The sequence below is a fragment of the Salminus brasiliensis genome, chromosome 1 (assembly GCF_030463535.1).
Source record: "Salminus brasiliensis chromosome 1, fSalBra1.hap2, whole genome shotgun sequence".
Taxonomy (NCBI): domain Eukaryota; kingdom Metazoa; phylum Chordata; class Actinopteri; order Characiformes; family Bryconidae; genus Salminus; species Salminus brasiliensis.
In genome coordinates this window covers 84,051,174-84,066,935 of record NC_132878.1, presented here as the reverse complement: position 1 = coordinate 84,066,935, position 15,762 = coordinate 84,051,174, and the positions used below count along the sequence as shown (strand labels likewise).

The following is a 15,762-nucleotide window of genomic DNA, read 5'->3' as shown; positions in this document are numbered from 1 at the left end:
TCAGAGAAGGTATTCACTGACACCTATTATTATTATGATTATTATTATTATTATTATGATTATGATTATTATTATTATTATTATTATTATTATTATTAACTATAAACACTATTCATTTTATTAATATGTTTTATACCTTATTGCTATTATAGTATTATTACTATTATTATTGTTGTTATTATTATTATAATCATTTTTGTTATTATTATTATGATTAATAATAACAACAATAATAACACAATTCATATTATTAATATGATTATAACTTATTATTATTATTTATATAATTTTTTGTTGTTATTTACATGTTTCTTTATTAATAATAATAATAATAATAATAAAGAAACATGTAAATAAAAACAACCATTTATATAAATAATAATAATAAGTTATAATCATATTAATAATATGAATTGTGTTATTATTATTATTATTATTATTATTGTTATTATTATTATTATTATTATTATTATTAATAACTATAAACACTTTTCATTTTATTAATATGTTTATACCTTATTGCTATTACAGTATTATCACTATTATTATTGTTGTTATTATTACTATCATCATTTTTGTTATTATTATTATTATTATTAACAATAACAATAACAATAACAATATTTTACTCCACTATTTAATATTCTTTCTTTTGTTTCATGCAATCAGTGGCTCATTTGCGTCATACGTTAAGGTGGGCGTTGTCAGCGTCACCCCTTTGTCGGCGCTGATGTGGGCGTGGTTAAGACCTCTCCACCAATCACCGGCTGCGCTCATGCGGCTTTTCTGTTTCAACATGGCGTTGAGAGAGCTGTCCTCGCTGGAGAAATGTCTGGGTTTGAAAAAGCCAAACAAATACAGTACTCAGGGAGAGCGGAAGGTGAATTTGGACATTCGTCCAGCTTATGTGTGTCGTATCAGTGTGGGGGTCTTACGGTTTAGGGGTAAATGCTTGTAGGTTCGTGGTAAAGTCAGAGTTAAGCAGCACATGCTTCCAGCCAGCAGCTACATGCTGTTAGCTTTAGCTACAGGCTGTCTGACTCACTGATTACTGAAAGACAGCCTGAATAATGTGTTACTAACATCACTGTTTGTTCTCCATCTACAGCCAGAGGTGCTTTCTGTGAGTTGGGAGTTTACTGGGATAAAATTAGTATCATTAGGAGATGTGGTGTGCGATGAATGAATGAATGAATGACTAACGTTAGCTAGCTTATATTACCAGCTTGTGGCACTGGGTTGATGAGAGACCTGCCTTAAATAGGCACAGATTTTATTTATGTAACAAATAACACATTTTGATGAGATTTTTGTGTCTTAATGAAACTGGGACTGTGTTTTCTCCTTCACTGTACAATAGTCTTAACGTAATATTACATCAGCTGGGTCCTAGTGCTATATGAATGGCCAGACAGACAGATGATATGTACATAGCTTTATTAGTCCTACAGGGAAAGTCACACATTACAGCAGCAAAAGACATAGAAACTGCAATAAAATAGCAGATAAAAATCAAAAGTGTACTTATACACAGATATAAAAATATAGTAAAATAATTCAACAATAAAAAAAGTTTTTATGGCCTTGCATTGTTCAAATACAATTTACAATAACAATTTCTTGCTCATCCAGCATTTATTGTTGAAATGTATTTATAGAGACTTCCCTTGGCTACAGTTACAGTCCCTGTTCTTCTGGGAAGTCTTTGCACTAGATGTTGGAGCCCTGTTTGCATGAGAATTTGCTTGCTTTCAGGCTCAAGAGCATTAGTAAGGTGAAGTACTGATGTTAGATGATTAGTGCTGGATCTTAAATGCAGATCTAGCTCATCCTTTAGGTATTAATGAATTGAGCTCCATCGCTCCTGAGAATGCGTTAAAGCAGTTAAAGTCATCATTGCAGTGGTAACAAATCTGTGAGTGTTTTGTTAAAAGGGCTGGGCAATATGGTAAAAATACTATTATGATATTTGAAGACATTTTCATGATGCATGTAGTCACAGACAAAGTAGATCAGTAGCGACGGATTCTTAAAAACTGCTATTCAGACACTCTCCTGTGCTGAGTACAGTGATTGTTATTTTGCTGCACTTCTTCTAATTAAACCAGTCGAATTACACTGATTGTAATGAAATCATTGAAGTTGATCAGTGTTTCTTAAGCACTTACAGTATTGTGTATCACGATCACATAATTATCACAATGTGATAAAAATATTGTGATATTGCTCAGCTGTAGGTGTTAAGCTTTAGTATTGCAATGTGGAAATTGAGCTCCTGGTCACTTGCTTGAGGAACTGAATATCTGCTTATAGTGAAAAGTACAGACACAGTACAGTATGTTTGAAATTACAATGAAAATTGAGAAGAAATTGAAATTAATATTATTTGCTATATCAAGATGTGAATAGTGTACTTCTAACTTGAATAGTGCTAACAATAATTGCAATGCGTTCTATTAATAGTAGTGATTACTATGGGTATATTAATGATTCTAATAGTTATTACAGTTATATTAATGGTAGTAGTATTTTTTTAAACATTTCTTTGTAATCCCGTATGCAGTTGGTAGGGCATTGGTCTTGTCACATTTTTTAAATAAAAGAAATGTGTGATTAGGCTCTTTCTGTCTCTTTTAGGTCCCTGTTCTCCAGAACAACAGTGGCCCAGCTTTGGTCGGTCTGGTGACCATTGCCTCCCATCTGGTCCGAGATGCCAAGAGGACAGAGCTGTTGGGGGACACTGCTGAGCAGAGAGCGATGGTCCAGCAGTGGCTGGAGTATAGAGTAACCCGTCTGGATAACTGCTCTAAAGATGAGGTCAAAGTCATACTCAAGGTAATGACAAGGATACATCATCATTACAGTGCTCACACTGCATGCTTATGGTTTGTTACCTGCTGCTATGTAGATGTAGCTATGTGCACTCTATCAAGTGATCACATATGAGGCTCACACGCTACATAAGATCAACGGACAGTGAGAGAAATGTTCAAAACGTCTTTTACCAATTCGTTACCGTCGTCCGATCACTGATGCAGATTTCCAGGCAAACTTGGTAATGCATAATCATGCAGGACTTTTTAATTTTCTGTGCACTGCCTCTTAACATTAAATGTACTTGAATTTTTTAAATCAACCACATTTAAGCTGTTGGAGCATTAGTTGCGAGGGCTCATGTATTCCCATGCAGAACTGCACTGTGTAGCTCTGCTGTGTTCTGATACTTACTGTACTGGGCTGAGTGAGGTATTTGTTAGTGGTGTTAAGTCTTTACTGTGCTTTCTACATGAGGCATGTCACTTCTACAAATGTTACAAATGTGTGAGTCAGATGGGAAAAAACGCAGGGTGCCGTGACTCCACGCAAAGCTTCAGCAACTTTCAGTGCAAAATATGCATCATATGATCTGACCAACTGTAAATTAACGGCCGATCACATGTTGGGGCTGAAATTCGGCTGATACATAGCAGATCAATCTTTCCCTCCTGGCTCTATACATTGTGAGTGACAGCCTCGGTCAGTATTCAGTGTCTTATCTCTTAAACCCCTCTTACTCTACAAGATGCAGCTTGTTGTGTCACTAAACTATTCACTGAGTCAGCTTGTCACTGAGCTTGGATGTTGTGTTGCCAATCTCAAGCATTTGTCTGTCTTGGAAAAAAGTATAGTGCTGGAGTGAAAAACAGGAAAGGGCATCCCCAAAAGATGGAAGCTCTCAGGGGCCTGTAACCAAAGTCTTAATCAGCTTGTTCACAATCATTGTTAAAAGCCAGTTCCTGCAGATTTCTAAGCTTTATGAAATACCATCCATGATTCCTCAAACCGTGTGCCCTAACAATCAACAACATATGATGACATAATTGATGCCGACAAAGCAGAAGAAGGCAATAAGAGATAGCTATTTCTTTACTTTGTACTGTCATTAAGAAGTGGCAGTTAACAGGAGTGGTGGAGGTCGAGGAGAGGTCTGGTAGACCAAGAACCCCTGTTTGACTGCAAAAAACCCTTAGGACGCCAGCGCCACCTGTAAAATATGACCCTTGTGGAAGAGTCATTAGATAGAAAAAAAAAACATTTCCTTTGTCTTTACCACAAAATTACAGTTCATAAGTTGTCAAAATACCATCCAAACAAGCCTGATCCTCTTTGGAAAGATGTCCTGTAGATTGGTTAAGTTTAAATAGAACTGTTTGGGTTTCCAAACCTTTGCATGCCGCTGTAGGCTTGCATTTAACTGACATTTTGTGTCGCTGTACACGCTGATTAACAGCCACTGATGTAAGCCATTTAAACAGGGGAAAAAGGAACACTCTTTGTGCTGTCCCATAATTTCCTGAGCTTGTGATATTATTTGTGTGTTTACACATTTTTGAGCACCCGCTGAATAATAAATATATCATCTATTGATATCCGAAACCTTCCAGTTATGTAGGCCTTAAGCTTCAAAACATTGCCCGTAGCAACACAACAGTTAGGTTCTTTGTCTTTTCTAAAACTACTTTGTCCGATTTCTCAAATATTAAGAGAAGTCTTGTTAGTCTTGTTGCGTGGAGAATCAAGGATGCACACAGTTGTGAGGGAATCTCCGCTTCTTTGTTTGGGTATGTATGGTAAATGCTCCCTACAGATCAGATTCATTCTGTATAATTTCTCGCTGAAAGTCTGTCAGTTGATAACAACTCATACTTAATAGGACACATCACGTACTTCTGTTAAAATGGCATTGATTAATTGCATCATACAGTATGCAACGTTTATAATAAAAAAAAATCATGCTTAATTACTGTGCATGCTACATTTGTGCATATTTACTGTAATTGATCTGTTATGTGTATAGATTTAGCAGAATATTTTTACTCTTGTGTAAAGGTAAAAAAATCTTTGATTTGGATCTTTGCTCTTCAGGAAATCTTTTTTAAATAGGTTTTTATAATCATGCTCAAAAGCTCAACTGGTGTTTTCTATCAAAGCCATTAGCTTTCAGTAATCTGTTTCAGGAAAAAAATATATACTTGTATAGTATGTTTTGTCATAATGTTGGAATTATTAGAATCAATGCTAGAATTATATTATATATTAGATTATACTTGTATAATAAAAATGTCCAGTCTTGCGGCCCCAAGTCAAGGCACTGCCACCATTATCTGAGGATCGGTAGTTTGAATCCTGGATCACACTGACTGCCATCAGCAGCCGGAGCCAGAGAGAGCACAATTATGAATTTAGTTAAAAGGAAGTAAATGACTGTTGGGATTACTGTTGTGATTACTCAATTAAAATGTGTTAGTCATTTGTTAATAATGATGACCTTTTGTCCTTGAGGATTCGGCTTAACGATTGAGAGATCATTATGAAGCCATGTTCAGAACGTTCTCCACAAGGGGGTGCTATTAGCACTAAGTCACTTTTGACGCTAGAGCTCAAAAGTGTGTTCTTTCAAGATGTAAACCTATTTTATAAGTTATATTAGCTGCTTTACTGAACACAGACAAGTTCATATTCTAACACAAGTGAAGGCTACCAAATTTTATTCAGTATCGTTGTGTCATTTCAGTGTTTGGTGCCAGTTTGTGGCAGTTCATAGCCTCAGCTAAATCAGCTACACTAGTTAGCTGGTTGTTCACTTGCTGTTAGTTTCATCCCTTCATCTACACTGACCAGCTGAGGCTAGGTGGCCAAGGATGGGCTCAGCTTCCTCACACTGTATCGTTTAGATGTTAAGACTACAGCATGACACATTAACTTGTATTTAGCTGTCTGCTTTAGTGTTAAAGTTGATTGTCTCTTAATATCTCTTGCCTTTCAAAAAAACACAAAAAAAAACAGGCAGGTCGGCTACATTTACATTACATTTACGGCATTTAGCAGACGCTCTTATCCAGAGCGACTTACAAAGTGCTTTGCTATTTACCCAAGAAAAACTTTAGCTAGTTAGAATAGACTAATAATTCAAAGGATACCTCTAAGCTTAGACATTACTAAACACAAGACAATAAGGTGACCATAGTACTCTCGGAAGAGGTGGGTCTTCAGTCTGCGTTTGAAGACGGCGAGCGACTCGGCCGTTCGGACACCCAGGGGAAGCTCGTTCCACCACTTTGGTGCCAGGACAGAAAAAAGCCTGGACGCTTGTCTTCTGTGGATTTTGAGGGATGGCGGGTCGAGCCGAGCCGTACTTGAAGCTCGAAGGGCTCTAGGTGCGGATCGGCTTTTGACCATTGCCATTAAGTATGAAGGAGCTGGTGCGTTTTTGGCTTTGTAGGCCAGCGTCAGGGTTTTGAATCTGATGCGGGCAGCGACAGGAAGCCAGTGAAGAGAACGCAGCAGTGGAGAGACATGGCTGAATTTAGGGACATTGAAGACGACCCGTGCCGCTGCATTCTGGATGAGTTAGGGGTGCAGCCTATAGCAGCATGGATGTGAAATGTGTTGCTTTTTTGTTTTTAAAATAGTAGAAGTGAACAAATTGACTTATTATATTGTTGCTTTTTGTTATTGTGATATTGGCGGTGCTTAAAAATACAAATTAACTGCATGGTTCATTGAAAAGAGCTTAATGCGGTTGAATTGAACGGAGTACAGCAATTTTGAATAAAAATCAAGAGTATTTGTATGACAATTTATTAAATTTTTTCCACAATAAATATTGCATATTGTGAAATGATTTTTATATTTAGTTATTATTTTGATTGTGTTTTCAATAGTGCAATGCTTATTACTGTTTTAATTTACTACTCATTTTATTTATTTATTTTTTATTTCATTTTAATTTTGATCTCTTTACAGTTTTTATTTGCTGCTTAATACATACACAAGCATAGTAAATGCACTGGTCAGGGAAAACTAAATAAATAAATTGGTTTATTGTTTCATCCCTACTGTTTTCTATTGATCCCTGTGCTGAGAGCTCTGTGTTGTTTACATATTTTAGCAGTGGGATCCAACTTTAAAATAATCAAATTTATATTAGACAGTGAATAATTAGTGGTTTGTAAATAATAGTTCTTAAAATTAAATTTAAGACTCAAGCTTAATGTGTTTAATACACTTGTTTTTACACGTGTGTGTTTAATGAGTAAAGGGTTGTAAAAAAAAGCAACCTCAGTTTCTCACTTAATAGTTTAAATAATCACAAGATTACTTTATATATAATTAATTTAATGAATAATTTCTAATAATTTGTGATTGATTACTTTTTAGACCTCTATTAATGACAATTAGTTCAGAATCTGTTTTCCTCATATAATCTTCCTGAGGATGTTACGGCTATATAGAGGTAAACATCTCTAAACAGACTCTTGATTGTAGTGTCACTCATCAGGGTTTAATTGACATGCTGAGAGTAAGGGAAGGGGCAGTTTGTCCTGAGAATCAGTTCAGAATGGATGAAGCCCTTAAAAAGCCTGCGTGCGGGACAGCGTGCGGCGATGTTTATGACACAGACACTTGGCAGGACGGACTCCTCTCGGCACAAAGTGTCACCGCCGGCAGCCGGACTCCCTCGCCTCACTGACATCTGGCTGGTCCAGAATGGAGCTGTGGTGATCGGCGCTTAATAGTGTCAGTTTAAACAGTAACGAAGGGCCAGTGCTGTGCCCTGGGCTGCTCACTGTCTGAGCAGTTCAGCAGGACTCAGAGACAGCAGATCACAACACGGAGAACAGAGCAGGCAGGGGGGGGGGCTACAGCCAAGAGCCAGGATGTAGGAATAGCAAAAATGATGTTGCCAGAGAAAACGGCGGATAGTTTTATCAAAGATGAAGACTCTGCTAGCCTTCAGTGGAGTTTTATTTGCTGTACTTCACAGCAGGCATCTCTGATCTTTACAGTCTTACAGTGATTTAATAACGATTCTTTAGGGTGTTATTTTGACGCGTCTCAAGTTTCACCATGACTCTGTTTGATTCAGGGTTTTTTTTTTTTTTTTTTTTTTTTTTTTTAATGATTCAGATTTTTAAAACACATTGAATACATAATTTTCACTTAATTTTCAGATATTTACATCAATACAGTAGAAGAATACCCAAACAGCTTAACCCAAACAAATGTTAGCTATAACTAGAATACTATTTACCTACTAGGCCTACTAGTCCCTGTCACAAACTGCTACGTCACATCAGTTTATAATGGCCATAAATAAGCTGATACATTACTAAGCATTTAGAATTGATTATAATTATATAAATTGATTATATTAAGTTACATGCTCATTCCTAAAATTGACTTGTGTATTATTATGAAGATGATCATAAATGATTGAAAGTCATTACTTGTAATTACTTTGATCACTTTTGTTACAGTAATAAACTAAGCTGGTAAAGTTCAGAACACCACCATATCTAATCTGAAGTTCATTCAGATCTAACCTCTGCATGAAGTAATATTAAGCCTTTTTGAAGTGAACTCATTCAGTGGGTTCATGTTCTGCCATTCAGTATTTGACTTCAGGGAAACACCCGTGAGTAAAGTACCTAGTAAAGAGTACAGAATTAAATTAGCCTGGTGTTACATAATCAGTCAGATTGCTAAAATGTTTTCATTCTTTAAACTCTGTAAGTAAGCCCGCATTCAATACTGCCATCCTTTATATCAGTTCTGTAGGCCCTAAAACAGAACCCTGTGGGGCTCCACAAAATCTGGTGAGCTAAACGGCGATATAATAAAAGGGTTTAAGGGGTTCAGAAAGAAATTCTTCTTAGGTGTACTTTTTTCTTTTCTTTTTTTCTTAACATCATACATAATGATAATAAATCATTATTCTTTAATATATAATAATATTTTCATTCAAGAAAAAAATCTTAAGAACAAAAATATGTTCTCAAATGTTTTATTAACTACATTCACTTTACCCTCGTCTTAGACTGTAAGATTTAAGGATGTACGCCTCTTGGATTGTTCCTTAAGTACTGTTAGTAGTTTATAAAAGGAAAGTAATAGCTTCTAATGTCTTACAACAGGTCTTATATTTTCCAATTATTGTTTTTTATTTATTTATTTATTTATTTTTTAATCTGGTGGCTGTTTAACTGCATAATGAAAAACTTAAAAATGTGTGTTGTTTAAGCTGTAAAATGCAGCATGAAAGGCTATATTACAAATGACCTTATAAGACCACAACTAGTGTCTTAAGACTTTCCATTTGTTAGACAGTTGCATTTAAGAACGTTCTTGGGGATTTCTTTGCTTTAATCTCATGCTTTTATTTTATACTTGGACAGATTTTGGTTAAATATGATTATTAAAAATGATAACTCCTTAAAACCAGTATGGGTGATCATTTTTCATATTTGTTGGATGATTATGTATAACGATACCGAATTGGTACATGGTGATGTCTCTGCTTGGCAAATGTTCTGCCCAGAACATATATTTAACATATATCCCTACTGTGTATTGAATAGCTGTCAAAGAAAGCATTTAGATACAGACAGCAGTTCAATTTTTCATTGAAATAATTTATTTAGACCTAAATTTCAAATACTGCATAGTGTCAGTGTCGATGCGAGAGAGATACCCATTGGGTTCACACAAAGACATTTCAACAGAATGATTTTTCACGAGCTTTAGCGGACGGCGCTGGGAGCCTAAAGGTTTGCACTGATGTTCCACTCTCCGTGTTCCATTTTAATGTTTAAGCACATCGGTGAGAAGCTGATGGTAGAGGGGGAGGCGCGGAGGGCTGGCTGGCTGTATAGCTGGAGGGGAGCAGGGCAAGCAGGCGAGCGTTGGACAGGAGAGCGTGTGTATGTGTGTGTGTGTGTTTGGGCCAGCACTGTTCGGTAAGGAGCTGAGCGCAGCGGCTGCCTCTTCATGCCTAAATTCCCACTGAACACTCACTGACTCCATTAGCCCTGAAGATGCTAAGCTGTACTGCAGACAAGTGCTAAAGATGGTCCTGTCCCATGAGACCTGCACGCACATATACATACATAACACACACACACACACACACACACACACCACCCTCGCATTGTATCATCTGTCCGCATCCAAATTCTGTGGAAAGTTTTTATTCTGTGAAAGTTTCTTTTGTTCACAAATGAATGCTAGGAGGTTCAAGTTTTAATAGATGTTCTCCCAATATGGGTTTTTTTGTGGGTTTCTTTTTTATCATTATGTAATATTAAGTAGGCTTCACTCCGGTCAGTCTTACTTGATTTAGGGCTGTTCATATTTACATATGTGGATTGACAATTGCTGTCGTAATCCTAATCAGTGTAGCTCTGTTATGAACAGTCACTTCCATAACCGAAGGTTATAATAATTTATTGTTTTTGTTTGTTTGCACCACTTTAAAAGGCATTACAGTAACATTTGAATTAACATGATGCAAATAATCTACCTACAGAACTATGCAAGGGTACTTATTACTTATTTTACTTTTGGGATGATGGGAATTGGGTGGGGTGGTGATCATCAACATCCTGACCTCACTAACACACTCCAAAATCACTATCAGGGCTCCAAAATCTAGCAGAAAGCTTTACAGTAGAGAGAGCGTTACTCCAACAAAAGCAGTAAACTTTTTATTTTTATTTAATTTTTTTTTATCCTTGATTTCAAAACAATCACTAAATGAGCAGATGTCCCGATACTTTTGTCCTTATAGTGGATTTTGGTTAAGCAGAAAATGTACGGTCATGTAAATGTAAGGCTACATGTCTCATAAACAAGTGGGAGAATGCATTAAGGAAAAGTGTGCACATGCACAATAGTCAAATCGCAGGATGTACAAGGTCACGTAAGGCAAATAAAATCATTCACGTCAACTTTGTTGCTTGATGCAAAAGAAAAATTCTCTCATCTGCCTCTAGTAGACCTGTCATGGAAAATGCACTGTTCTCATATTCCATGGCAGATCTACTAGAGGCAGATAATATCTGCCCAGTATCATTCATTCTACTCCAGTCTTGGGTACACAGAGTGCGTTATGAGTACTATGACATGCTGGATTGTTGACTTCTGTCCAAATCTGGTGACAGTTCCTGTATTTTTAAATATCACAGTATATATCAAAGAAAACTGCAATGTCAGGTTCTTCCAATGTTGTGAACCCTAAACTTAAGTAATTTCTACTGTTGTTGCCTTGCAGGAACTTAACCATTACCTGGAGGATAAGGTGTATCTGGCTGGGAACAGGTTTACTCTGGCAGACGCTCTGATGTACTACGGCATCCATTACATCATTGTAAGTACCTTCCTTTGATAAGGGGCTAAGAAGAAAGTTTTTGGAGCTGTGAGGGCTACCAGAAAGGAAAAAGCGAGAATAAATGTTAGAGTGGTCAGAGAAAGAAATTGCTGGAGTTGATTGGTAGCACAATCACTAATTCACGGACAAAATTCTCTACACTTTTCTCTACTAGAGGCAGATAAAATCTGCCCAGTATCATTCATTCTACTCCAGTCTTGGGTACACAGAGTGCGTTATGAGTCACTTTTCTCTACTAGTCTAACATTGTACTGTTCCCTGGTTTTATAGGAATGCAATTTTTTTTTTTGGGGGGGGTTATCCGAAGAAAATTTACCATATATTTATCTCTTCCCTTCCTTCAGATGGAGCTCGCGGTTCAGGAGAAAGAGAAGTATTTGAACGTGACCCGGTGGTTTGACCACATCCAGCACTATCCAGGAGTGCGTCACCACCTGCCCCCTGTGGTAGTTCTCAGGAACAGAGTGTACCCCAGCGGCCAGCACTGACCCCCCCGCCCACCTCTAATACCAGGCACCGTGGTAATTGTGGCTGGGCCTGGGGGTCTCCATTCTTACCCCTTATCCTTCACTGCACTGCCCCTCTGCAAGTTAGGTTTTCTGGAGCGAAACACCAGGGGCATTTCAGATGTTTGGTGCAAGAGGAAACGGACTGGTGTCAAATCTGCCTGCCTGATTTGTGCATTTGTTTTCTGTATGTGTATGTATTGATATGTGTGTGGGGTTTTTTTTTGGACCCCCCCCCCCCCCCCGTGTATGAGATCATGGTAAGTTAGTATTTATAATAGCTAGACTACAACAGTACATTTACATTATACATTAAAAGGCAAATATGTGCTGCACAAGGAGCGAAGCGGAAAGGCAGAACTGTGTAGGTACTGTTTATTACTAAATTAGCTTTAGCAACGATCAATGAATGCCTTTTATACAAACACAAGAAGATGAAGAAGGACGGGAGCTGTGATCATCCAGACCGGGTGGATGTGCAGTGATTGAGACAGGCTCAGACCCATTTAGACCTTCGAATCCATTTCCTTCTATCCGACTCTCGTTTGTTTTCCGCTCCTTTCTCTCACTCTCGTTCCCTCTCAGCAGCAGTACCAGTAGTTGTGTGGGCAGCGTGGAGCGGTTAGCCCGGCTTGGCATGTTTGTGCTGTTGGGCAGAGGGCAGGCTACCAGCTGCAGCGAGCAAGGCAGCCTCCACAACTAGCCAGCTGCCGGCAGCGACAACCACGCACTACACGTCATTTCACCCACAGTCCTGTGCTGCTGCCCTGGGCTGGAAAATCCTATTGTGACACAACACTCCAGCAGTTTTTTCAGCTCTATCCGACCATTGGCGGAAGCGCTTGCTATGTCGTGAATGTAAAGGTTTCACAATTACAGTCTCCTGAGTCCTTCCAGACTAGGTGCTTCCTTTGAGCTCATTGTTGCATAGGAAATTGTATGCTTGGATATTAATGAAAAAGAGGAATTCAGGGGCACGCGGTTCTCATACAAAGGGAGATTTATTGTTTATGAGCTTGCGTGTATTTGAAAAATGTCGTCTTGATCAGATTTGAGCCAGTTTCTGCAACGCACACCATGTGGCCAAGCTGGTTTGGAGCCATCCTGTCCACAGTCTTTGCGGTGGAAAATCCTCTGGTAATGAAAGTTTGGGGAAAGCAGCCCCATTGCGCGTTCACCTATCTGCTGTGCATATGCTGACAAACATCCCTCTGTTCTTTTTATTGTATTTCCTCTCTCGTAAGCCTCCTTTATGAAACGGCTGCTGCTCCCAAGCCGAAGTTTGTTATTTAATGTCAACAGAAACTTGTCTTGTGCCAATAAACGGAAGAAAAAAGGGAAATCGCAGAACTTTCCGTGTCCTCCATGAGTTCTCCCTGCTGTCATGTTGCTGATGCGTCCCCTTCAGTGGAATTCGATGAATTTTACTTTCGCAGTTCGCTGTATACGCAGAGAACCAGCGGAACAAAGCAACATGTGTTTGAGAGAAGCGCAAACTGGAGAAAGAACACAAATCAAGCAGTCATCGGGACAGGCCTTGTGACCAGATAACGGATATCCCTACAGTGGAGCCTCTGTTCCCCTGCTTATTTCTGTCCCCAACACATTTAATTGTTGGGATAATCTAAGAGAAGCTTTGCATTGATTTGAGATGTAGGGAAAATGGACCAATGACATTTGACTGACCTCACTAAGGATAAATTGTAAATCGTCCTTGCCTGGAAAAGTGCTTTGCAAGGCTCTAATGGTGACAGAAGAGACCTTAAATGTGGTGAAGGACTTAACCAGAAGTATGCATTTAAACTTTTAAGCAGTTTGCCCAGAACTGTATCCTTAAGGTTCATCCAGAATTAAAACTCTAATTACGTTAGCAGGGTAGGCTCTGGATCATTTTAAAAAAGTTAAAGTTCACAGCAGGTGTCTTGGGGAAAGCCCAATTAGCCTGGCCTTTCCTCCTGTGCTGGAAGGTGAGCACAGGAGGTGAGCAGGAACGGGCTGCTTGTCGCAGCTACGGCTCCCTTCTCTTCTTCCATGTGGTCGGAATACTGTTAATTTGCCTTACCCCCTGTAAGGGTTGGGGTCAAGGTGCAATTGGTCCAGGGCATCAACAAGAATCTGGGGGGACCTCAGCTCTCAGCAGGGGTCCAATCACCATCCAACCACCTATTGCTGCAGACCGCAGCGAATTCTGGGAGGGAGTGGGCCTCAGGCGCCGGAGCATCTGCGCGATGACACTTTGGGTTTCTCTTACTTTTGAGGCAGCAGGGGACTCTGCAGAGAGCCGGGGTACCCCCGCAAGGTAGCAGCATACCTCTCTAAGCCTGTTCGGGGAAGTTAAGAGTATCTAAACATTGTTCGCCTCAATGTAACTGCCCAGCTTTGTAGACTGCGCAGGAGGAGTGGTTGGATAGGCGGCGACTCTGCAAGGACAGGCGCCGTTTGGAGCTGTGTTTACGTGCCGTCACCCGCGGTGTTTCAGAAGTTTTTCACCAACTGTTTATGTCTTGTTAACGAGATAAAGAGACGTGCACGCCGGACGCGACGCAAAGCTGGCAAAACAGAGCGGCCCCTTGATTGATTCGACGAAACAATCGGGAGCCGTGTGGGGGCCCATTAGCACGGCGTAAACGGTTGTGACAGCTCCTGCGCCGACTGCCTCCAACAGGCAGTGACACTTGTACCATGCGCCCATAAAGATGGCATCTGATTGTCGGCTGCAATTAGATGACTATGGAGGCAGATAAGGAAGAGGCCTGTGAGGGAGAGGATGCACGGGCTTGGGCTTGTGCTTGTGCATCTTCTTACTTGATGTACGTTGCCCTCCATAATGTTCGGGACAAAGACACATTTTTCCTTGTTATGCCCCTCTGCTCCACAGTCAAAATTTTTTGATCAAACCAATCAGTACATATTCCAGACTTTTATCTACGGCTGTTTGCATACATTAGAGTTTCACTCTGTACAAATTCCAACCTTTTTTTTTTGTATGCCGTCTTCTTCATTTCAGCGTATCATAATATTTGGAAGATAGAATTGATGGGTACATTTAAAGCAGTCATTTTTGGTACTTTGGGACAGCATATCTATTGTGTGCTGCTTGAAGTCTGCGATTTAGACATCACCAGGTGCTAAGTATCTTCTCTGGTGATGCTTTGGCAAGACTGTAATGCAGCCGTCTTCAGCTCTCGCTTGCTTCAGGGTTTTGTTCTTTTAACTTTTCCTTCCGCATTTCATCTGCTTTTGAAAAACACCTGTGTTACCTTATCAGTATGTTTGGGAGCATTGTCCTGCTGTAGGGCCGCTCAGTGAGTTTGGAGGCTTTTGCTGGAATTTGAGCAGAGATGTTCCTATACATCCTCAGAATTCATTGTGCTACTACTGTCATGAATCATGAGCAGTTCCTTTTTGTCTCCACATTTTAGCTCTTGCCATAGCTCTAATACGAGTTAATTTAGTCCACAAGCCCTTTTTCCAGATCCAGAAGTCTTCTGCAGATAGTCTCTGACGAGTACACACTCGCCTCCTGAAGATGGATCTGTCGGACAGACAATTGATTCAAAGTTTTTCTGATTAGTGACGATTAGTGAAGATTCTTCTGCCGTCAGCAGTGGAGGTCCTCCTTGGCCTACAGTCCCTTTTCAAAATAGATCTCACCAGTGTGTTCTTTCTCCCTAATGATATTCCACATAGCTAATATTTGGTAATCCCAAAGTTTTCTTTTTGTTTTTTTAGCCTCATTACAGCTTCTTTGGCTTTCATTGGTATAGCTCTTGCCCCTGTATTAAACAGTGGCAACTACAGACTGCAAAGGTTTTTAAAAGCTTACAGGTAAGCTTGGGTATCTCATTCCTGCACTAATTAAGCAATAAAACACATCTAATAATCACACACACACAAATGCATGCAGATACTCCACTGAATGAGTACTTCAATCACGGCTGTAAACTGTGGAGCTGAGGTGCATATTTCCAAACATTATGGAGGGCACTGTAAAGGTGCTTTATCAGTTGAAAGCTCACACACCATTAGAAGCACCTTTATTTTTAA

The 15,762-nt window shown here is 39.2% G+C and overlaps 1 protein-coding gene across 1 annotated transcript; it reads left to right on the top strand.

Moving 5' to 3' along the window:
* The first annotated feature begins 796 nt into the window (after positions 1-796).
* Positions 797-12,166, top strand: eef1e1 (eukaryotic translation elongation factor 1 epsilon 1). Its single transcript, XM_072658622.1, has 4 exons — positions 797-880; positions 2,638-2,835; positions 11,093-11,188; positions 11,554-12,166. The coding sequence occupies exons 1-4, from the start codon at positions 797-799 to the stop codon at positions 11,695-11,697; spliced, it is 522 nt and encodes a 173-aa protein (XP_072514723.1). The 3' UTR covers positions 11,698-12,166.
* Positions 12,167-15,762: the final 3,596 nt, after the last annotated feature.

Coding starts and splice junctions, on each gene's coding strand:
- eef1e1 (XM_072658622.1), top strand. CDS start 797: ATGGCGTTGAGAGAGCTGTCCTCGCTGGAGAAATGTCTGGGTTTGAAA. Junction 881..2,637: donor GTACTCAGGGAGAGCGGAAG/GTGAATTTGGAC, acceptor TGTCTCTTTTAG/GTCCCTGTTCTCCAGAACAA. Junction 2,836..11,092: donor AGGTCAAAGTCATACTCAAG/GTAATGACAAGG, acceptor GTTGCCTTGCAG/GAACTTAACCATTACCTGGA.